Source organism: Hippocampus comes, unplaced genomic scaffold (assembly GCF_001891065.2).
Source record: "Hippocampus comes isolate QL1 unplaced genomic scaffold, H_comes_QL1_v1.1 scaffold187, whole genome shotgun sequence".
Lineage (NCBI taxonomy): Eukaryota > Metazoa > Chordata > Actinopteri > Syngnathiformes > Syngnathidae > Hippocampus > Hippocampus comes.
The window spans coordinates 73,734-98,628 of record NW_017828852.1 but is presented as its reverse complement, the minus strand read 5'-3'; the positions used below and the strand labels follow the sequence as shown (position 1 = coordinate 98,628).

The following is a 24,895-nucleotide window of genomic DNA, read 5'->3' as shown; positions in this document are numbered from 1 at the left end:
TGTTTTTGGAATGTGGGAGAAAACCGGAGTACCCGGACAAGACCCACGCAGGCCCGGGGAGAACATGCAAACTCCACACAGGAAGGCTGGTTGAACCCACGACCTCTGGACTGTGAGGTCGACGCGCTAACCACTGGAACACCGGGCCGCCCGCATCCAGGAATAACACACTGAATTAAGAAAAAAGCAAAAAACAAAAAAACAGCACAGCTACCAAATTCAACTGCCTTTGCGTACTGTTTGAACAAAAACAGTATTGATATTATTTGACTTGTCAATCTTCTTACACAATGTAATCATAAAACAGGTTGTGTTGGAATCGTAACTAAGTTATTTTTTTGTGAAAAATGTCATGCAACAGAAGTAGTTAGGGTAGCTCATAAACTAATCATCCTTGGTGTGGGTTAGGATCAAAATGCTTTGAAAGAAATGCTCAACCTGTTCTCAAGATGTTGAGAATGGTTTCAAGGGTCGATGAGTTATGGCCAATTTGTGTAATTTTCTAAGATGTTTTACAAAAACATGTTTTTTTCACAAATCTTGCTCTGACCTCGTTGGGGTCACTCCCCTTAACCTTTGGATTCAATTGTGTGTCAATAAAAAAAGGGTCAAAAGGAATTGTTTTATCAATACGTGCACATTTATTCTAAATTCATCTGCAGAACCAACCATTCAAATTTTGTATTTCATTCTTCATTGACCTGAAACTGTGTGAGAAGTTACAAGTGAATTTGACTCGGAAAAACCTTTGGGGCTTAATCATAGTGTCCCACCATAAGATGAACTGGTGAGAATCATGCAGGGGCAATACATGTTTTGCCAAATTTTCAGGCTTCTTCATGTTACTGTTTTGAAGGAGTTAACAATTTTGATGTAAGAAGAAATAAGATCATCCATCCATCCATTTTATATCATTTATCCATAGTCAGGTCGCGGGGGCAGCAGATTTAACAGGGAAGTCCAGACTTCCCCTCTCCAGCCACTTCTTTCTACCCGTCCTGAAGGATCCGAAGGCGTTCTCAGGGCAGCCTGGAGACTCTCCAATCTCTTCACCGTATCCTGGGTCGTCCCTGGGATCCCTTTCCAGTGGGACATGCCCGGAAAAACTCACTGGGAAGGCATCCTAAGTAGATGCCACCTCATCTAGCTCCTCTCAATGTGGAGGAGCAGAGGCTTGACTCGAGTCCCTCGCATATGGCGGAGTTTCTCACCCTATCTCTGAGGGAGAGCCTGGGAACCCTGCAGAAGAAATTCTTTTCGACTGCTTGTATCCAGGATCTTGTTCTTTCAGTCATGACCACAGCTCATGACCATAGCTAAGGGTTGGGATATACATAAACCAATAAATCAAGAGCTTCACCTTTCAGCTCAGCTCTTTCTTTAACACTACAGATCGATACAGAGTCTGCAGGAGACACTGCACCAATCCCCCTGTCGATCTACCGCTCCATTCTGCCCTCACTCACGAACAAGACCCTGAGAGACCTGAACTACTCCACTTAAGGCAGGATCTCATCCCCAACCTGGCGAGAGTACACCACCCTTTTCCGGCTAAGGACCATGGTATCAGATTGGAGGTGCTGATTTTCATCCTAACTGCTTCACACTCGGCTGTCAACCGCTCCAGTGAGAGTCAAAGATCACGGCTTGAAGAAGCCAACAGTGTCAAATCATCTGCAAAAAGCAGAGATGTATACTGAGGCCATCAAACTGGACCCCCTCAACGCCTCGGCTGCAACTAGAAATTCTGTCCAGAAAGGTTATGAACAGTGACAAATGGCAATCTTGGGTGCGCTCCAACTCTCAATGGAAACGAATCTAACTGACTGTGGGTAACCAAAATCTAACATTGATGCTACAGGGATGGAGCGGCCCGTATTAGGGCGGGCATTACCCTGTACTCCCGAAGCACCCCGACAGAAGTCCCCGAGTCACACAGTTGAATGCCTTGTCCATTTTTCCGCAGCCGGGATGAAAACCACACTGCTTCTCCTGAATCTGACATACGACTCCCCGACGGACTCTCCTCTCCATCACCCCTTACTGGGGAGGCTGAGTGTGATCCCTCTGTAGTTGAAACACACATTCTGGTCCCCCTTCTAGAAGAGGGGGACCACTTCCCCGGTCAGCCGCTTCAGAGGCACTTTCCCCGATGTCCACCTGATGTAGAGGCATGACGGCCAGGACAACCCACAACATCCAGATCCCTGGGGCTTTGACACCAAGGAGCTTATTAACCACCTCAGTGACATAAACTCCAGGAGAGTCCATCTCAGAGTCCCCAGACTATACTTCCTCAAAAGAAGGCCTGTCAGTGGGATTGAGGAAGAATTCTCCCCACCGATTCTCAGCATCCCGAATCGATGTCAGCAGTGCTCTATCTACAGTATACATAGTGTTAATGGTGCACTACTTCCCTCTCCTGAGACACCAGACTGTGGACCAGAATTTCCTCGAAGCCATCCGGAAGTTGTTTTCCATGGCCTCCCTGAACTCCTCCCTTGCCCGAATTTTTGCCTCAGTAATCCCCGAAGCACCGTTTCGCTTGGCCAGCCAGTACCCGTCAGCTTCTTCCGGCGTTGCACAGGCCAAAAAGGCCCGATAAGACTCCTCCTTCAGCTTGATGGCATCCTAATGCTGGTGTACACCAGCAGGTTCGGGGATTGCCGCCATGACAGTCTCTGACCACCTTATAGCCACGTCTCCCATCTGCCCCCCACCCCACCTGAAAATTGAAATCCCATCAGAACAAGGGAGTCCCCAGGGGGTAGACTCTTTAGCATACCCTCCAAGGACTCCAAAAGGGCGAGTCCTCTTCAGTGCATAGGCACAAACAGGCAGGACCTGTAAGCATGCCCACACCTGCTCTGCGCCTCACCATGGTCAACTCCAGACTGGAAGAGAGTCCAACCCCTCTCTCGAGAACTGGTACCAGAGCCCAAGCTGTGTATGGAGGCGACCAAGGACATGTCATGGCGAAACTGCTCTTGCTCGCACACCAGCTTGGGCTCCTTCCCTGCCAGAGATGTGACATTCCATGTCTGTAGAGCTAGCTTCTGTCGCCGGGGATTAGACGGCCTTTGGCCACCGCCCAGCTCATGAAGCACCCAACCCTTATGGCCTCTCCCACAGATTGTGAGCCCAGGGGAAGGGGGACCCATGTGGCCTCTAAAGGCTGAGACCAGCTGGACCCAATGGGTGCAGGCCTGGCCACTAGGTGCTTGCCAACACGCCACACATCCAGGCCTGGCTCCAGAGCGGGGCCACATTGACCCGCGTCTGAGCAAGGACAAACTCAGTTAATTTGTGTTACTCATCTGAAACCTGCACCAGAAAACTTCTCTGCTCCGAGGAGCATTGGGTCAGACAAACCCCTCCACCACTGTAAAATGACGGCTCAGAGGGGGAAATAAGCTTAATGTTATTATATATATTAGTTGGTACTCAAGTACTCACAAATATTTGTAGTTTCAGTAAAAGCAGATGCTCAAATTTTTCTACAGCTGTTCTATAAATACTGTTGTACATCTATATTCCAAAAATGGTGCATGCTAATCTGCAGCACATTACATTATCAGTTTATTAACTTTCTAATTTTACACAGTACTCTTTAACTTAACCTAAAAACACAAAAGTAGTCTTGTGTAGACTGTAGACTGATTCAAAAACGAGCTATCATTTGTTCAGATTTTGCAATTTTAAAACAGTTTTTAAAAAATTGCAAATGGTAATAATCCTATTGTATTTCGTCAAACTGTCACCATAAAGCTTCAACGTAAAAACATTTTAACATCCTTTACTGTGATACAAGTCTAAAACTAGTTAACTGGTAATCAAATTTGTTTTAAAATGCTTTTAATAGTCTTATATGAGAGTCAGATGAGCCTCATGCCTCAGGTTTTTTTTTAACATTCTTATCAAACAACCATAAAATGGTGTTAACTACTGTAAAGAGTTAATCCTTTGAGACTTGCTCAACCAAGGTCTTGTGAGATACACTGAAAACCCCAGCAATATGTCATGCGTAGTCATCTTGTTTTTGGACAAAAAAAAGGTTGTAAAAACAAACCAAAAAAAGAGGAAAAGCAAACCTAGTTTTGTGCAAATATTTAAGATTTTTTTTAGTTACATTTTTAGGTTTATCCATCATTAGAAAAGTGTCTTTCCTATCTTGTGGAGACAAAACTAATAAATCTGTTCATGTGTTTTGGTAGATTAGTTGGTGCCGGGATGGGACTGAAGTTGGCCAGCTCGTGAGGTTCTAGAGGTCACATACAAGCCAAGCAAGGGAGATGAGCAGGAATATCATTTTCATGGTGCCAAGCTACTTTGTCTGTCTGTGATGAAAAAAAAAATTGAAGACTTAACCCTTTGAAACAAGGCACTAACAATTTTAAAGAGTTCCTGTACAATTGTAGTTTGAGAAATGTGCCCATTTGGTAATATGTTCCAAAACAATGCCACAATGGTATGAATCAGATTTTGTCAAAAGTGGTTTCAAACCTTCTCCAAGCTTACTCAAAATATCACATGTGAGGTTGGAGGTTTTTTTTTCAATAATGGCAACTTAAAAGGAAATCAGGGAGTTTATGCTTAGGTATTTTATGAATATTTGAGGTGCATGCTGGGACAGCAATATCCCGTTAACCATAATTTGCAAAGCCCAACTACTTGACAAATATTTTATTAAGGTGTGTAATAGTAGCAACATGTTTAAATAATATCTTTGGTTTGTCTTCATCGCATATCTCATTTTTAATCTGTATTTTATTTTATTGTGTTGACATGAGTCGAGTGCTGGTGTCCTGAAAACAGGTCAGGAAATGTGTCTGTACTGTATGTTGTATGTGACTATTATCATTTATATAACAAAGCAAAGTATTTTGCTGATTGCACAAGACCAAAACAAATAAACAAAGTGGCATATAACTGGTAAATGGGATTTTTTTTTTTTTTTTTTGTAAAAACAAACCAAAACAGATTGCATTGTATTGAAGTATTGTATGAAAACGGCTGTGGGTTTATTTAGTGAATTAAACAAGATCCGTCCCAGGTCCAATTTCAAAAGATTTAGTGCTTACATAAAGGTGTTAACCATTGTTGCAAAAGTATGTTTAGCTGTCAGCAAAAAAAAAAAAAAAAAAAAAATCCACTTTACAGTCCAAAGTTGAACATGAGTTGTTCTTTTTCAACGGAGGGCATTGGGAACATACAAATATTAGTGTAATCTCATATACATTATACTTGACATGAAAAGGTCATGTTCTCAAAACATGTGAGCAAATACTTTTTGTTTCCAGTCACGAAGGTGAATCAATTCCGCAAACAAAAGATGTCGATTGCCATTGTTTATGATGTCTGTTCAGGCTTTTCCTTTCTTTTACTTTTAGATCTGACATATCAAACTGTTCTTATTCCTTACACCGTGTCAAAAATAAACATCTCCCAAACACGTGTAAAACTGCACAATGGTCCTCAACATTTTAACATTGCTTCAGTTAAAATGTTGAGGCATAATTTCAAAGGGTGTGTACCCCAAACATAACAAGCGTGGTGATGGCAGCATAATGCTTTATGCTTTGGTGCTGTTTCCCCCCCAGCTGGAGGTTGGGGCCTTACACAAGGTGGGAGGAGTTTGAAACAGTTGGAAATAGCAGTGTCAGCACAAAACAAAAAGCAGAGTCAACTAGCTGTTCATATTAAGACCGGGCATCCCGGACCACTGCGCCAGTCTCCTGTCCATCTTCAGACCGAAAAGCAAAGAGTGCAGCGGCACTCATCGTCCACATATAGCAGCCAACCTGCTTAAAACCCCTGCATGCTATTCAGGATTGGATTTTTAATGTCTACTCATTCAATAAAAGAAACCTTCATTCACAAGCCAAAATGGTCAGAAAAAATATACACTAGTATGGCGTCACTGTTCACCTGTGTGACTTCTGTGTAATTGATGACATGTGAATTGAAGTGTGGAAGGTTGTTCATCTCTGTATGAATGCCCAGTAAGTGATTGGCAAGCAATCCAGGGTGTAGTCTACCTCTCAGATGGAATAAGGCTGCGACTGTTAAGCTTAGCTTAGCTTAAGATGAGTACAGGACCCACGGGCAGACACAATGAACTCAGTACAGGTTTATTGTCAGGGCAGAGGGCCAGATCAAGGAGGCAGGAACCAAAGGCAGTCACTGCCAGTCAGAGAAACCAAACGAAGGTGTACAGGAAAGAATGGAAGCTAGGCAGCAGGGAAGATAGCTGACAAACTGGCCTTTCTGCTGCAGAGGAGACTGTGGCTGACGAGGTGAAGACTGGCAGGTGTGTAAGTGAGACAGGTGCATTGATTGGGGAGATGCCCAGCCCAAAATGAATTTAGGGAAGGGCAACCAAAAACAGAACAGAGGGAGGAGTCACACAGTGAAACACTGGGGACAGACGCAATCGATTTGAACAGCAACTACAAAGAACCTGAACTTGACATTTACAAAATGAGCCTTACAGTCAATGATTTCAAATGAACAAATGCATGCATTAGACACTTAACGAGACATATTCATTGTGGTAATACATATTGTACTGTGTCAAAAGCCACTGGATGATGTCACTCTACAAACACCTCTTCCTTCTCCATTTCATGTAATATACCCGATATTAGGTAAGAGTTTATACGTATTTTTTTTTTTTTGTCATTATTGTACTTGTATGATTGTTTAGAATGTTAGTTACTTTATGAACATTACAGTTTTAATGATGGGACCAATTTGGACAGAACTGATTCACTTTATATTATTTCCTCTGGGAAAATGTGTTTTTAAATCAAAACACCTTTGAAATCACAGTAAAGTACTGTATTGCACGTTTGACTAATGTTTTCAAAAGATGGTAACCATGACATAACACTATGTCCTTATTACCTATCACATTTCATCCACATTCAAGTTCAATAGTCCACTACATTTATGAGTGGTATGCTCTCATTTTTTCTTTTGGCTGTATAGATTAGGCCTCAACAGAAAGCATTTTGGTTATCAGCATGTGCTTGGTCTTGCATTATGCAACTTAGGCAACACATGAGAGACATACTGCTGAGAGAGGGCAAATTCTTAGGATAAAGAAAACATCCAAATGACTGATGAAAAAATATTCTATCATGTCACCGTACATTGACAGGTCTTTTGTCAGCCTTGTAATGCACTTACATAAACAATCACAAAGCTCTGACATAACGCACTGGAGTTATAGGACAGTTGCCTGTGTGAACCTTTCACTCATTGAACTTGGACTACGTAACAGCAGTCACTTCCATCTGCGCTGAGACAGCAATGTACTTGATCAACTTCTATATAAGCCAAACACACAAACTGTCACTTTGGTCGATGAGTTTATTTGCGATTAAAATAATTGAAACGACAGTGCATTGGTTGGAATCGTTTTGCACTCAGAAGTACAAACCACAATTCCAATGGAGTTGGGACGTTGCGTAAAACACAATGATGTAATGATATGCAAATCATTTTAAAAACACAATTGAACACATGACAAAGACAAGACATGATTTTCAGAAGCAAGACCCAAAATCAACATCGAATGCCCGTGATTTTCAATTCTCAGGCAGCATTGCTTGACAAACTGGCATGATTATGGAAAGGATATCACATGGGTTCAGGAACACTCCGGAAAACCGTTCGCAGTTAACAGTTAGTCGCTACAGTATATCATAATCATGGCTGTCGTATCCCCCCAGGCGAAAGAGGAAAAAGGATCATCAGGAATGTTAGCGGAAAGTTCAAAGACTAGAATCTGCGATGGTAAAGGGAGGTGTTATTAGCGTCTAACGTATGGGGAACGTTTACATATTTGAAGGCACCATTAATACCGAAAGATACATACAGGCTTTGAAGCAACAGATGCTACTATCCAAGCAGGATGGCTTTGTGGTAAAAGAGTGTGAGTTGCAGACTGGGCTGCCAGCAGTCCAGACATGTCTCATACAGTGAAACTCCTCTACAACGAAACCTACATGGGCGAAAATACCCCCTAGTGTGAAAAAATCTTCATGCATTAACACCATTCCCACTCTCCTGCCCCCCATGCAACGAAAAAAAAAGCCCTGTTGCGTTATATGAAATCTTTTTCTCTGCTCTTGCCTCGCGACGAGATTCACTACAACAAAGTCTAATCCAACAGCGACATCTACCCATCGTTCGGAAACAGCAAGAGCAACCACCACACTGGTTTACACATGCGCAGTAGTCCAGGAAGTATTTATTATTGTTAGTTTCAGACGCAGCAAGAACGTTGCATTGCTAAAATGGCCACAAAACGGACCTTTGGATGTCAAGCAGCTAAAACAAGAAGAGCTGTGACACTGGAAGAGAGGGTAAAAGTGATCAAAATGAAAGAAGGAGGAAGCAAAATAAAAGACATTATCCAAGAAATTGATGTAAGTGAAAGTGAATGCTGATCGTAAATTTTGCAATTTCTTTCCCTTTTTTTCTTTCTACACTGACTATATGAGGTGTCAAATAAGTTTATGCTCATACTTATGCACTATTGGAATAAAAATAAAGAGTACACATTCGTTTGTGTGTGCGCGTGTGTGTGTGTGTGTGTGTGTGTGTGTGTGTGTGTGTGTGTGTGTGTGTGTGTTTACATCTGAGATCAAATTTGCTCCAATGAAAAACCTCCTGTTGTGAAAAATTTCTTGCTGCAAACATGATTTCGTTGTCGAGGAGTGTCACTGTACTGATAAATGCGTGGCACATTATCAGCACAAAATACGACAATGGAGTTGTACTCAAGCAAGAATGGAACAATGAGTGTCCTCAGTTCCCAAATGCTTATTTGAGTGTTTTTAAAGGGAAGGTGATATAATACAGTGATTAATGTGCCCCTGTTCCATCTTTTTGGGAATGTTTTGCAGGCATCAAGTTCAAAATGAGTATTTGCAACCCAAAAATACCAACAAAAAAAAACCCGAAGAGTTTAACAGTTTGACCATTAACTATCTTGTGTTTTAGCTAATCCAATTGAATATACAGTACTGTATGTTGAAAATGATTTGCAAACCAGTGAAGTCGGTTTTATTTAAGTTTTACACAACTGCCCAACTTCATTGGAATGAAGGTTTGAACTCAATTTATCAAAAAAAAAAATCAACAATATAAATCCACAATCGAGGCATGTTATTTAAACACCCACATTTTGGACTATTGAATGCTGTATTAAAATGGTCACATATGTAAAGCTTTTAGCATTTTGTGATTAAAAAGTGATTTCCTTAAATCATTCACATTTAACACTCATGTCGTTGAACGACCTACCACCTAACTCACCCCCCCCCCTTCCAGGTGCGCTGCGGCACACGCACGTATGTCGTTGAACGACCTACCACCTAACTCACCCCCCTTCCAGGTGCGCTGCGGCACACGCACGCACACACACGCACGCACGCACGCACGCGCACACACACACTCTCACACACACACACATTCAGGGCCTCCTCCTAATCCCCAACCTAATTTGGCCATTTGTCAGTGGTTTTGAATGGGTATTTCGAGGTCCAATCGGATTTGAGGGCTGGCCGACATTTCAATACATGCCCACTTCTCATCGCTCTCTTTTGATTTAAACTGAAGCAATTGCGTAGTTTAGGGCTCTTTTGGGTCATATACCAGAAGCATTAGCCTCAGCCAACATCAGGTGAGTGATTCGTACTGTATACACTGTTAATAGTAATAATAAATATACTGTAACGTAATTGCATACAATGTTCATATGTACTTGAGAAAATTATTGGAAAATGTCCTAATTTGAAAAAGCAGAAGTTTACACACACTTTTAGATGGTTGTGGATTTGGTGTATATTTTTTAATGAGTTTTAATTGTATATTTTAACAAGGTATTGTTGGGGGGGGGACTTCTGGCGCTGTAAATGTATTAATCAAGTGTCAAACTGAGTAAAAATGCATCTTAGTTTCTTTTAATTTTCCTAAAACTTGTCTGACGAACTATTTTATCAAATGTGTGAAGAAGACACTCGCCAGCAACTTGGTTTGATTGTGTCTGCGCAACGTTGTTGGTTGGACCTTACAATGAATGGACCACGGATGGGTTTTTACGCTGAACAACATCTGGTGCTGTTTTTCATCCCACACGCCAGCTCACCGTTGTAATTGTGCGTCAGTGTCAGACTCTGACTCACATTTGGGGAAATGAATTTCAAAGACGGTAACGTTTTGTTCCAACTACTCCACTTCACACGTGATGACTCATTTAATTCTCGGATCTGGCTTCCTCCAGTGAACGTCTAAAGCCGGTGTGAGCCGGTTTATTGCTTCTCAACTGGAGCAAACCTGTTTAGTTCATAGACGTCAACATACGTAGACCCCTCCTTGTGTGGAATGGTCCCTGTACAAATTTACGTTAACGCATCCGCCATATTAAATGTGGCAACTCTGCCCGTAAACTATGTGCAAGTCAGTGAACTGAACTTTATAAAGCGACAAAGCATACAAAGTTAGTGGTTCTCATTCCGCCACTCAGACACACACATATTTTAAAAGAGTTTAAAAAAAATTGTGTTACAAAATATGTTCATCAGGTACAAATATGACTAAAAATGGAACATGTAGAATTATATGCAACATTTGTTATACATGTGCTCGCCATTGATAATATTGGCAGTCCATGTGTATAAAGGGGTTTTATGTTTGTTTTCATATTGTCGCTGTCCTGTGAAAAACATGTATGGCTATTTTTGTCATTTTAAAAAAGTTTTATGGGAATGGGGTGTCTGCATTTCAGACATCCCAATCAAGTCCATCCATCCATCAATTTTCTAATCCGTTTATCCTCACAAGGGTCGCAGGTGTGCTGGAACCTATCCCAGCTGTCTACGGGCTGAAGGCAGGGTACACCCTGAACTGGTTGCCAGCCAATCGCAGGGCACATACAGACGAACATCCATTTGCGCTCACAATCACACCTAGGTAATTTCGAGTGTTCCATTAACTTGCAAGGCATGTTTTTGGAATGTGGGAGGAAAGCGGAGTACCCGGAGAAAACCCATGCAGGCACGGGGAGGACATGCAAACTCCACACAGGAAGGCCGGAGTCGGACTCGAACCCCACCCCTCTGCACTGTGGGGCGAGGGGACTTGCTAAACCAGTCGTTCACCGTGCCGCCGCCCATCAATGTAAAAAATTAAAACATGACCAAAATGGACATACATGTTTTTCACATTAACGATATATGGGGTTACAAGTCGCACTTATATCCTCCTGACTACCAGGAAAAAAATGTTGTCCAATCACATTTATTTTGACATTCCCCAATCTATGTGAAGTAACTGGACTCCTCCAAAAAATTTTTTGAAATCCCACTACATTTTTTAAACAGGCTCAAATACACTTAAAACAACTCAAACAACACTTTAACGTGTTCATAAGAGTCTTATAATTAAAATGCCAACAGCATTTCAAGACAAAATGTGGTCGATAAAAAGTATTACTTTTCCTCTTCCCATAAAAAGTGCTTGCACTGAGGGAAGCCATTTTCTTACTTTTTCTAACCCCTACAAATTTGGTATCATTGGAAAGCACTGAATGTCCTCTTTAGAGTAACAAAAGGAGTTAATGCGATTGGAGGCACTGGGTGGGAGATATTTAGGTTCACAAATGTCCTCTACAGAGGACAAATTTGAATTACTGGTAGTCAGGAGGATATGTAAAATTATTTGTATATATGTTAAGAGTACCATATTTCATTTTGTTTGTTTTGTTTTTATTTTGGAATACATTATTGTAAATAAAAACCGACTAGCCTAACAATTTGAGCTGAGTAAAATATAGAGAACAAGGTGGAGGACTAGGTAGGTTTTGGTACTTTGTACATCTTCCTACTCCCTTTGAGCTAAGCAACTAACACCATTTAGAGTAGGCCGGAGCAATTTCAATGAGTTTTGTTGGGAGTCGGTTTTGAGTCGATATTGTGCACATACGAATTCTATTCCAAAAATTACATTTTAATGGCCAAATACAATAAAACGTCTCAAAAAACTTCCGTATTTTAAGATAACTGATTTAAGCAGTTTCTGCTCTTTATTTAAAATTAAGTTCATGTTTTAAGTTAATAAATCAGACCCTGATGGCACTGCACTCTTTATTCCCCATCCCAAAATGCTTTGCGGTGGTTAGTTGGTACTTGGCTAAAAAAAAAAATTAAAAATCTTTCGCGGGCGGGCATCATTGAAAAAAGGTTGAGACCATTGTACTAGTGCACAGAAATGTCATACTTTATGCATAACAGTAGTGGAAAAAGGTCACTCGTAAAACGTAGTCGGCGTATTAGTGCAGCTTAGTGGTCATTCGAGTAATGCACTCTAGTCAATCTTGTAGTGCGTCTTAGTTGTTCGACCAGTGCACACTCGGTCTCCGTGTGCGCTTAATTCTTTTACCCGGGAAAACGGAGTTTGGCATGGATTCATAATTCAAAGCGCTATAGAAATAGATCAAACGCCTCAATTTGATGTTGCCGTGTACGTACGGCGCCGCGCCGAGGTTTTGTGTACATTTTGCTGTATGGTTCAGCCAACCAGCATCAAAACACAAAAGAGGCGAGTTTTGCAATCGCCAAATACTGCACTCGGCCAGTCGCATGAATAAGCCTTTTTTTCAATTAGATACTACTCTGCATCTCAGTATTACCTACATAGAACATATATATTTTTAAACGAAATCGACGACTGAACAAACAGTACAGAAGAGTACGCCATATTCAAAAGAACCCAATACCGAACTAATAAGACCAATACAAAATAATTGTAGTGGTTTTACCACATCACATATAAGAATAATATTTTTTTACAAAGCTGGACGCTACAAAATTTGTCCCACGTTGCATGAGGAAGGTCTTGCGTGCTTTTCTGCGCTGCACGCAACCGCTTTCTGAGCTCCGCGCGTTCATGACGGACAAGTTTGCGCGTCCGCGTTTGAATACCAGCTTGAGCCGGTAAAGAGCTGTCAAAACAGGCAGGAGTACGTTGACTGCCAGACCGGCTACAAGAGGTGCGGATGAGAAGATGCCGCCGCTTCCGCCGCCACATTTGTCATTTAAACCAAATTGTTAGCGACTGTCCATGTCTTAGCCGCAGCGACAAGTAACCTCGTTGGCAATGAGATGTTTTATGGGCAAGCTCGAGTACGACTCCTCACGATCGAGTAGAGCAGCAAAGCAATGAGGAAGAATTTGTGTTAGTTCCACCAGCTGGCAACACTTCCTCTGTTCAAGAGCTATTCTCCTCCGGTCACCGCTCTGTCGGTAAGTCACTAGTTAATTTCACGACCGCCTTTGCTGGATGCTGTCTGGTCTCAGCCGGCTGCTCTCGCTCGGCGGATTGCTTTGTTACTAGTGTTCGTGTGGATGCGCTTTGTCTATTACATAGGTTCAACGTATAGAACACAGCACAGTAACACACCAGTGCCCGCGTCGAGGTTCACATTTAAGTGAATTGTGAGTGTAAAATGAAGGTAAATATCGGAATGTCTGTCACTCGATACAAACAGCAGAGGACAGTAAGTGCTGCGGGCTGTTTCGAGTCATCCTGTAGCCTGCATTGCATGGTCACAAACCACTGGGATGCCGCACACTTGCATCACCATCCCTTCTGCACTGCGGATGTCCTGAACCACATAGCACGCATTGCTTTAATGGCCGCATTTGCAAACTATAAAGACACAAAATAAAAGAACAAAATATTAAGGTTCTGGAAGCCTAGATTGCGAAGAAATCCCACCACTACACCCGCTATGTGCCAAGTGGGATGCATCACAGTACATCCATTTCTAAAAAGGTGACTTACTTCAGCAAACAGACATGGATGGATGGATGGCTAGATAAATAGATAGATTATTCAACTTTTTTTCTGCCCATCTCTCTTCCTCTGCTTCAAGGAGGAGTCTCCAAGTCTGGTCCTTGTGTGCCCCTATCCAGCCTGCTTTATAGGATCATCTTGATCATTTGAATCAGGTTATCATATAAAGCAGGCTGGATAGTGGCTCACAAGGACCGAAGTAGACCCCTGGCCTAAAGTAGAACGGCAAAGTCAAGTCAACCCCCCCCCCCCCCACCACACACACACACACACAAACTCAGATGGATAAAAAAACAAGTGGATGTTTCTGCTTAAGTCATATTTCACAAATTTAACCGTTTCAGGGACAGCGATTATTACAGTGGAAAGCTTATCATGTTATCAGGTTACAGCGGGGGTCGGCAACACGTGGCTCCAGAGCCGCATGCGGCTCTTTAGCGACATCTAGTGGAGCTTTATAAAAAATGTTTGAAAATGGAAAAAGATTTTGATAGTAGGCTAATATAGCTCAAATAGATATAGGAATATGTTGCAGCTCCGAAAAAGGAGCGCTGTGGTGTTGGTTTTTTAAGACGTACACTTTATTTATGCTTTTAACAGTCTCGACAAACACAGAAACGTCTGCATCTGACTCCGTGCCTTCTCTCTTCTCGTTCAACTCGAGAGGCGTTCAAAGACAGCCTCCGAAAAACGGAAATTCATGATCACTTCACTGACACTAAGAAAAGCGAAAATAATGCACCAAATCAAAAAAAATCAAGCGAGGAAATCACAAAATAAATTCAACATTTTGGGTTGCCGACCCCTGGGTTACAGGGTGCATGAAAGGGTTAATATAAATCAGAATACTGTGTTTGGACTGGTGGGGGCACAGAACAAACTGGAAAGAAAATGTTTGACTTGACTTCCCCTCGAAGCGAGCTGCTTGGATTTTAGCCCATAGTGTTGGTCACAGTTGATGGCATCAACTGTGCCATCAACTAGCATCAACTCGAAGCGAGCTGCTTGGATTTTAGCCCATAGTGTTTGTCACAGTTGATGCTAAATAAAGACATCCACTTGATAGTAGATTACATACACCAGATCAATGGCGCACTTCAGATCTTGGCAGTTGCTCCTGATGCTGCATCATCAGTAGGTGAATGGAAGACAGGAATAAAAAGCTTTGAGTAGCTCAAAGGTAGAAAAGAGCTACACCTGGACAATTTACCATTTACCATGTGTAAAGAATAAAGAACCCTGGACTGTTTGGAATGACCGGCAATAAGCCTGCAAAACATCCTGACAACTCGTACCCACATTTAAAGGACGGTTTTGCGCTTTGTGAGTGGAGGAGGCAACTAAACATGATTGAGATACAGGAAAGAAACTAATCACTCTTTAGAATTTGGGGGACTCACTAAACACATTAAAGCCATGTTTTTGTTATACAGTATCTTGCCCCAATTGTTTTGCCGTAGTCCAAAACCAAAAAAAGCACAGTCCATCAAGGCACATTCTATCATGCAGTGCAGCCCACGCATACCCGATTACTGTCCCACCCCTACTAAAAAGCTAAAGCTAATGTTTCGGCAGACAGTTTCAAGATTATCAAAAATGTCATTCCTTGCAAGTTTGTGGTTATCAACAGCAAAGTTTTGCAGTTCATTGAATATGTCCCATGGAAATACCTCAACCAGTTTATCTTGCTCATCCACATAAATTTCCTGCCTTTTTTTTTTTTTTTTTTTTTTTAGTCCACAACATCATCCTTACAAAATAAGTCAGACTCATTATCAGAATTTGTGATTCGCTTCTTCCATGTTTTCTGTTGCGGCGCACACCTGATCGAAGCCAAAAGCTGACTACCACTACAAGAGATGCAAAATACGGTCACACTAACAGTTTCAAATGTTATTGCGGTTCACGGTCAATCGGAAACGGTTTTGTCCCCAACCCAAAATAAACTTTAGCTTCTCTTCAAAAATCACCAGTGTAGCTTTTGTGATCTTATACCAGGCAAATATACAAAATCGTTTCATAAGGCCCAAAAAAGGAGCGAAGCAACATAATAACATTTTAAGTTACTGTAACAGAAGTGTATTCTGATAGGAAATGAAATCTGATTTGTCAAATTCTTCAAGGTATCACCAGCCTCCGCTTGATAAAATCTAGGTGTCTTTTCCAGTAATTTCTGCCAAGTTCTGCTTCTCAGTCACGCTATCAAGTTTAGCTTCCCAAGTTGAAGGTCCACTCATTATTAATAGGTGTAGCTTTCCGTAGTTTGGCATACAGTAGTTGAGATTCAACTTGACCATGTTTTGGATGATTCGATTTTATTTGGGGACATTTTTGCAGAAAAGGTGAATGAAGTGCTGCTGAGCACGGAAGACATTTGGCTTTCATGTGACATTTTGAGCCAATTTTTCACGCATATTCCAACAACGTTGTACTGTGTTTTTCAAGTGTGCTTTGGTGCCCCATGATTGTCTTGTGTGACAAGGAAGTAAATTGCTAGTTTTTCTAAAAATGAATTAATAGGTCAGTAATCAAAGCCGATCCCATCAATTGGTGTTTATCAGATGTTCCACTGGTTAGTTAAGGCTCACTTATGTCTCGTCCCATGATGGTCTTATGGCAAATCAGAGAAAGAAACTAAGTTGGATTTTGTTTCTTGTTTTCAATGACACATTATTGGCTATTCTTGCCCAGCCTTGGGTAGATTTGAATTTGTATTTCATTTTTCACACAACACCAATTATTCACACTTGCGCTCCAATGAATCATGGCACCCCTACAGAATACTTGAGTGAGTGACGACCAGTACTCGTAGATTTGAGGATGGAGGATTTGGGTGGGTTTGTATTTACCGTGTCACAGTACATTTAAATGACCATACCTTGCCCAAAATGTGACATCAAATGTATGTGAAATAGTCATGCATCATGAAATTCCATTCGCTATGAGTAGCATAGGACAGTATGGAAAGCGTTTATTGTCATTGTCGGTAAAAGATACTGGGGCACAACTCCAGAAAAAGAAGAAGAAGACACAATCATAGAAAATTAAAGACCGAACCAAAAAGTACAACTCTTGCCATGTATAACATGCCAAACACATGGTTCAACCGTAGTGACACAGAACAATGACATACTCCACCATAGTGAACCCACCTGTTGAAATTCGCCTCGTCAAAATCCGTTACACGGGCCTGATAGTGCTAATGTATTCTGTTCTTGTCACAGTCATGAAGGCCTCCATTTCCCATGGTTGCCTGGGTCCAAATGTGTACACGGAGGTGCCCGAAGGTGGCTGGGGCTGGGCTGTAGCTGCCACCTTCTTCATCGTGGAGATCTGCACCTATGGGGCTCTCAAGAGCCTGGGGATCTTTCTCCAGGATTTGATGGAGGAATTTGAGGAGAGTACCAGTCGGGTTTCATGGGTCATCTCCATCTGCGTCTTCATCTTCACTTTTACCGGTGAGTTGTTTGATGGTGGTATGTTTGGTAGCTCTCTTCTCATATTCACCTTTTCATGCACCAATAATGATAACCTGTAACCTGAGGACATGATAAACTGTCCACTGTAGTAACTGCTGTCTCTGAAAGGGTTAAACAGTATTCATCAAAAATCCAAAAGCTTGTTTAGGGTGTGTGTCATGACGAAAGAGCAAACGGATGTTTATAAAATTATACAAAGGTCTGGGGGTACTTAAGCGTGTATACCAATTATAAGTAACTTAGTACATGAATGCTGATTAGTTTGACAAAGACTTAGGGGTTGAACAATTCATCACCTCTGGAAACAAATACTTTGTTGTGGTCTCAGCCACGATGAAGTTATTGATCCCCATGCTGTTTCTTCCCCGCAGCCCCCCTGTCCACCATGTTGAGCAATCGTTTTGGCCATCGCACCATCGTAATGCTGGGGGGCGTCCTCATCAGCTTGGGTACCATCACCTCCGCTTTCACCAACTCCATCAACGAGATGTACATCACCATTGGCATAGTCTCAGGTAATTCATATGAGCCTCGTTTGTCTGCAGCTATCTCTGCATCCAGCTGTGTGTCGTATGCCTGTCTGTCCTGCCGCTTTGTGACATTTACAGGGCTGTACCGTTGCAGACATGTCCCGTCTGACACCTTATTTATTTTGAACCAAAGGGACTTCTAGCAGTGTCAACAGCCAAATCCGTTTCTTCCAGAACTGTCCAGTGAACACGTACCTCGCTGTCTATGAAAGACGGACACAACTTCTGCTGCAAATTACGACAACAAACATTTTCAGACGTAGTGCTGGACATTGACTGTATGAAAGTAATAGATTCTAAATTCCTTTGCAGATGATGAGTTAATTCGTGAAATGAGATGTGGATGTGAACTTGTTTTGGGTTTTTTGGGGTTTTTTTTTGTTTTCTGGACAGAAAGCACTGCTAGCTCTCCCACCCTGACTGCCGTGTCTCCCTTTTAACTGACCACAACTAACTCGACAATCCCTTTTCTCTTCTCTCCCCGTCTCTTTTTTTTTTGTCTTTACATGCCTTTGTCTTTCAGCTGCTGCTGTAGTAAAGCTGAACCCTCCCAAGCAACCCGCCAGCTCTGACACAGGAGTGACCTGACACCCTGACCTTTGACCCAACCCCCTAGCCATGCTGTGTTCCTACCATGCGGGCCAGTGGCTGTCATGTCCCCTTTTTCTTGTCTCCTCTTTGTTTACAGGCTTTGGCTACTGCCTTACCTTCCTCCCCACTGTCACAATTCTTGCCCAGTACTTCTCCAGGCGTCGGGCCCTCGTCACCTCTGCTGCTTCTTCCGGGGAATCTTTCGCCATCTTTGCATTTGCACCAGGTGAGAATTCAGTAGGTCATACACTTGCAGAAGACAGAAACAATTGTGTCAAAAATATTGACATTTGTATGTACACTGTGTTCCTTCTAAAATCCAATTGAGACTGTGACCACAATGGTCGCATATGCGACCCTTTTTGCCTCTCAGTGTGTGGGAATAAGAATTTCATCTTATCTCGTCGCGTTTGTGCAAGTGCATGTATTTTAATGGTCCCTCCAACACGGGCACTGTATTAGACCTTGTGGTTAAAGGCCACCTTTTTCAGTCCTTCATAGTTTCCACATTGTGCATACAATTTGGACTTGCATGTGAACCACGGATACAGAGGTTATTCCATTTGTACAGCAACATGTGAGTCATGTCGACATGGCTCCATACATACGCACTCATCCACGCAGGCCCATTGATAAACACGCTGCATGCAAGCACATTTGCAGTATGATTGAAATGAAATGAAAAGTAAAAATAAACAGAGTTTCTGTGGTTTTTGTAACAAATATAATGGACTGGTATGCTAGCATATCTTTTCTTATAAGCGCTGTTTGCATGTGTAGTTGATGGCGCTGATAAGCGTTCAGTGCACACAGACTGAAGACCAAGATTATAGTTGACAATAATGAATGAAATGACATTGAAAAAACATTTTTGTATGGAGTATAAAAATGAATGTTTTTTGTTGTTTTTTTTTTTTTTTTGTTACAACAAACTGAAACTACATTTTAAATTTATAAAACTATCTGTAATTATAGCGAAAATGTCCATTGTTTTCATTTTTGACAATTAATGTCATTATTTCATTCATGAGCATTTGGCATTGATTTTATATTACATTTATTTATTTCCGTATTACTTTATAGCCCAACTGTACTTTACTTTATATACTAACAAACCAGCTCTAAAAACAAATCAAAATGAACTGGATTTGAAAAACAAAAGTCAAACGTAATAAAAACGTTATCCCTTTCATAGGGATTGGAAATTGATCATGTGATTCAGCAATCCAAAAAACAATTTACCACTAACCCTTTCATGCACCCTGTAGCCTGATAACATGATAAGCTGTCCAGTGTAGTAACCGCTATCCCTGAAAGGGACAATGAAAAAATACAATACATCCTGATTTATATAGCGCTTTCACAACAGCTGCAGCTGGAACAAAGCGCTTAACAAAACAGTTAACATAACAAATTTCTTATAAGCCTGCTGAAAACTGGTGACAAAACCACACACTCAACCTCCACTCCCAACATATAATTTATGACACTGACATCTCAACAGTTTAGTACAGTTTGAAGCATGCCCAGGCAAATGGTACTGCATGCCTCTCTGTGTAATGTTAATGAAAAATCAGCTCAAAATCGATAATGGTAGGCATGTTGAGAATTTGTTGTATAGAGTGGTTGGTCTACTTACGAAATTAATTTGTTCTGGAAGAAAGTTCTTATCCTGAAAATTTTGTAAGTAGAGATGCATTTTCCATGTAAATGACCTAATCCGTTCTAAGTCCCCCCAAAATTCAGACATAAATGTTTTCTAAAGCATAAAAATGCATCAAAATATCTAACAAATATGTTACAATTGGATTATTGCACAATAAATGAGAGTTGTGCATAATGTACAAAACAAAGAATGGAGTAAAAAATAAAAATGATGGTCATTTAACTTTTAACTGCTTCCTCATCATTTTTTGCCCTCTTTTGTTCATGTTCTCTCTCCAAAGTGGTTTTTGCCTCACATTTTGTCTTGAACTGATCTTTTGTTGGCTTTTAACAATCCTTCAAAAATGGCCAACGGCAAACAACATCATAGTGAGCGATGCCCCTGCTAGTGAACACTTTTTCTGGGTGATTCACATTTACGTAAAACTATCGGACCGCCTCATGGCCCGAGGGGCAAATGACGAGGACGATGCATAGACACATATCTGTCTATTTATCTATCTACACAATTGGACATACAGTATACGGTAGAGGTCCCTCTCAGCCAATGGGATGCCAGGATGATGCTCGTAGTAGCCAATGGCAGAGCAGCTATGAGTATGTTGCGTTCAGGAAACTCAGAGCTGTGAGTAGCAGCCCAGAGTGTATTTTTACCTTTCGTATCTTGAAATTCATTTCGTAACAAGAGGCAATATTTTCCTGTTGAGGCGTTTCCTAACTTGAAAATTTCATATGAAGAGACGTTCGTAAGTAGAGGTACCACTGTACTGAGAAATTTGGTAGCACCAGTGCTACCAGTGGAAAATTGGGGTCGGGCGTTTTCTTAAACTCTACAGCCGCACAATGCAGTTGTTGAGAGCATTTCTGCCTCTCAGTCAACAGGAAACACCACAGCCACTCAAAATGATGAATTACTATTATAACAGTGCTCTCATAGATGAGAGAATGGACAGTGACCTCCTAGGCTGGTGATTTGTCCACTTTCCACGATCTCACAGTGTTGCCCTTGTAAACTTTGCTGAGTCATTTTTTTTTTCATGTTCACTGACTTTCTTGCATTGAGGGAAATAAGACCAAATAATGACTTTGGACTGAGTACAATCATAACACACCCATCCGAAATAAAAATGTCTATTGAGGATGTAAAACCTCAATATGAATGCTTGACTCAATAGTCACACACGAAATTGAAAACTTGTTTTGTGTCTCCACAGCCTTCACAAAGCTGAAGCAGCACATCGGATGGCGGCGCTGTCTCATTGTCCTTGGGGTTTTTCAATCTTGTATTATTGCTTGTGGCCTTCTTCTTCGCCCAATCATCATCCGGCCGGAGCTTGAAAAGGAGGACAATGAAATGGTCGAGCAACTCCCTCTGGAACAGCTGCAGGAGGTTTATGAGTTGGAAAATGAACAAACCAGAACCTCCATCAGTTCAGGAGGTTCCCAGAGTTCAGAGGACTCAGGGGTCACTTCCCTTTCTGCCTCAAATGTGGATTTGGGGATGGCAGGAGTGGAAATCAAGGCGGAGTGGGAGCTGCAGGGCCAAGAGGATCAGGAACTGTCATCGTCCACACCTCCCTCCCCATTCAAGGCGTATTCTGAGACAAACATGTCAGGTCCTCCCGTGTCACCCCAATCCAAACTGCTGGATTTCTCCGTCCTGAAAGACGGCGCCTTCATTTGCTACTCGCTCTTCGGCCTCTTCGCCACTCTGGGCTTTTTTGCCCCTCAGCTCTACATCGTCGAACTGACTAAAAGCCATGGCGTGGAGCCCAGCATGGCGTCCTATATGCTCTCTGTGATGGCGGTGGCCGAGATCTTTGGCCGTCTGTCCATTGGCGTGTTGCTGAACAAAGTCACTTGCAGAAAGACCCTGGTGTTGCTCTGGTGTGTTGTTTTTTTGTGTCTGGTGCTGGTGGCCTTCACCGTCGTACGGGACTTCTGGGGCCTGGTGGTCTGCTGTGCCATCTACGGCTACTTCCTGGGCACCGTGGGCTCCACGCACATCCCCATGCTGGCAGAGGAGGACGTGGTGGGCATTGACAAAATGGCCACATCTGTGGGAGTCTACGTTTTTATTCAGAGCTTTGCTGGACTTGCCGGACCACCTCTAGGAGGTAGAACATTGTTTGGCTTTGTCAGATGGCAAATTATGTTGACCTTCATCGCTCGGCTGTATTTCCCTCCTAAAATGTTGTTCCCTTTCTCCCCAGGTGTGTTGGTGGACATCACCAATAATTACGGTGCTGCTTTTTACTCCTGTGCCGTCGGGATGGGGCTCAGTGCCGTCTGTCTCGCTCTGGTTGGTCCAGTCAAGTCTGGTATGTGCCGGAAGCGGAAAGGTGAACTTGCGGAGGAGGGAGAGAAAACTTTCCAGGACAACGACCTGCCGGACTTTTTGGAGGTGGATATGGCAGTCGAGGACAGCCCCATGAAAAAGTCTATGTCTGGAGACAACACTTGTGTAATATGAGCCCGGAAGAGCCTCAGCAGATGAAAAGAAACAACAACAAATCCGACACAGAGGAGGAGACCGCCAAATTTCCATCACCTATCGACAGCTGCTGCTCGTTTTCCAATCTCAGGTGTCGCTCACTGACAAGCTTGAAGCTCAATCTAAAGGAGACCAAAGACAGCCATGCTGAGCACATGGTTTCAAATCTTTGTCGACTCTGACACACGGTCTGCTTATAAACACTTTTCACAGGCTTCTGTAACTCCCACCAGACCCATTCCATTTTATTTATATAAGCGCCAAATCACAACAGAAGTTGTCTCAGGGCACTTTCCACACGGAGGAGGTCTCGAGCCACACTCCTCACTCATGAAGACCCCGCATGAGCAAGCACAACGCAAGACTGAAATTATGCAGTGCACACAAGAACCCTGCTCATGTTAAGGCATGCAACCTGTCTGCATGTCCATGATCATCAAGATTCAGATGTCGGCGCAGAAAAAGACCGAAAGATAAAACAGCACATCAGGTCTTGTGCGATTTTTGCTACCTGAGTGCATATGATGCAATGAGAATAAAAAAAATAAAAAAAAAGTCAACTGAAATGTCATTGATCCACACAGCCTGTCTGACTTCTGTGTTAAAATATATTTCGCGTCTTCAAGTCACAGCAATATTTGCAATCGTTGACTAAATCAGGGAGCTCCTGCTAACTTGTGTGAGGGGATCCCGAAGGCAGCGAGTGTTCATTTCAAGATTTCGCACAAGCCTTACAAACTTCAGCACGTTAGTTCTTGTTTTCACTCTAAGGCATTGATTTTATTTGTACATTGTTACTCTGTTCGTATTCATTGCCATTAGAATGACCTTGTTACACAACAGCATACGTGTTGGAAAAGCGATAATGATCTGAAATATCAGCGTTCAGAATACAGTGGAGCCCTGCATACTCGCATACTTGTTTTTTTTTTTCAGTATTAAAAAAAATAAGATTTTGGGTGAGAGGCAACCTCTTGCTTTTGTACAGAAAGCTTGTCGGTGGTTTATCACTGCTTTACAACAATTTTGGGGGGGGTTCATTTTTATTTTATTTTATTTTATCTTTTTTTAATGCATTTCAATTGCTGTCATTTATACACGAATTTTCACTATTGTTGGACTGGTCTGATCTTTCCCCTACAAATAGAGGGGTCCAATGTCATACAGACCTAAATGCACTGGTACACGTTGAACGAGATGGGCATGTATGTTTCATTATGCAATATGTGTGAATGAAATGTTTGTCAGGACAAAGATGTTGCTCCTCCACTCTCATGACAGTGCACACCCTCACCTGAAGTTTAGTTCCCAAACCCTTCTGTCGTTGCTGTTTACCTTTTATTCATACTGTTTCGAATGAAAATTTGTTCATTTTCAGTGCCAGTCTTTTTTTAACAAACACTTTGCAGCCAGCTGTCTGTTATGTCTTGATTTCATAGTTGGGTTTTTTTAATTAAAAAAAAAAAGTCTTAATTTAAGAGTTTTTTGGAGGGTGATTTGTTGTTGTTGTTTTGGTTTTTGTTTGACATGATTTATTGTTATAACAGTGTACCGCGATGCAGGGCTGGCTATATGCTGGGTCAAAAGGGGGCAAGGTATCATGACATACGGTGTGTTTTTACACACATTATTGCTATTTTTCCTCATTTAAGTACACATTACAATTGTTTGAGGGGGTACTGCTGGAATGGATCTCGGGCATTTTACATTCATTTCACTGTTAAAAGATGATTTGAGATAAGAATAATAAGAATAAGAAAACCTTTATTCGTCTCACGATGAAGAAATTCCCAATTTACAGCAGCAAGTTATGAAAGGAAGGAAGTAGAACAACAAGTATCGAAGCTGCTGTAAAGGCAGCCAGTCTCGCGGCGCCATCTTGAAGTCAAAATGCAAGATACAAGAGTTTTGAGCAGAGATCTGAAGGCATAACAGTATGCAATGTCAAACAAACTTGATATTCAACCTTACATGCACAAATAATGATTACAGCAGGATTTTGTTTTGTTACACTTAGGGCAGGAAACAATCTTTTTAACATCGATTTTTCAAGGAGATGCTGACATGTCCACTAGGGTGGATAATGTGCATTTGAACAAATGTTGAAAGATGTTTGTCATAAAACAGTGACAACACTACAAAACATGTTTTTTTTTCATCTTGAACATTGTGTTCACATATTTTTAACATGTGTCCATACTGGCGAATATATTGCAAAAACATTCAACAAAAGAAAAATTAACTCCAAGCATAACAAATAAACAGGCCTA

At 41.8% G+C, this 24,895-nt stretch overlaps 2 protein-coding genes and 1 long non-coding RNA gene across 13 annotated transcripts in view; 2 read left to right on the top strand and 1 right to left on the bottom strand.

The window, feature by feature from the left end:
* LOC109508580 (WD repeat domain phosphoinositide-interacting protein 1-like) overlaps window positions 1-4,933 on the top strand; it is a 28,280-nt gene extending 23,347 nt beyond the window's left edge. For 5 of the 9 annotated variants that reach the window (XM_019858597.1, XM_019858596.1, XM_019858601.1 and 2 more), the window contains exon 13: window positions 4,215-4,933. In XM_019858597.1, the coding sequence (XP_019714156.1) occupies window positions 4,215-4,265 (51 nt within the window). In that variant the 3' untranslated portion in view covers window positions 4,266-4,933. The remainder of the gene's footprint in view (window positions 1-4,214) is intronic. The other 4 variants (XM_019858604.1, XM_019858603.1, XM_019858602.1 and 1 more) reach the window with 1 other exon arrangement.
* LOC109508585 (uncharacterized) lies at window positions 139-9,901 on the bottom strand. The gene is made up of 3 exons (XR_002166696.1): window positions 9,891-9,901; window positions 2,690-2,917; window positions 139-1,719 (listed from the first exon to the last, which is right to left on the bottom strand). It is a non-coding gene; the product is annotated as an uncharacterized LOC109508585 (long non-coding RNA).
* slc16a6b (solute carrier family 16 member 6b) lies at window positions 9,585-23,881 on the top strand. 3 transcript variants are annotated; one of them, XM_019858594.1, is made up of 6 exons: window positions 9,585-9,694; window positions 17,091-17,324; window positions 17,717-17,860; window positions 18,564-18,692; window positions 21,346-22,248; window positions 22,345-23,881. In XM_019858594.1, exons 2-6 carry the CDS (start codon window positions 17,093-17,095, stop codon window positions 22,602-22,604), a joined length of 1,668 nt encoding a protein of 555 aa, XP_019714153.1. In that variant the 5' UTR covers window positions 9,585-9,694; window positions 17,091-17,092; the 3' UTR covers window positions 22,605-23,881. The 3 variants fall into 3 exon arrangements, with proteins under 3 accessions (XP_019714153.1, XP_019714151.1, XP_019714154.1); XM_019858592.1 differs by lacking the exon at window positions 9,585-9,694 and adding an exon at window positions 12,995-13,313; XM_019858595.1 differs by lacking the exons at window positions 9,585-9,694; window positions 17,091-17,324 and having other exon boundaries at window positions 17,747-17,860; window positions 18,399-18,692.
* The last annotated feature ends 1,014 nt before the right edge of the window (window positions 23,882-24,895 follow it).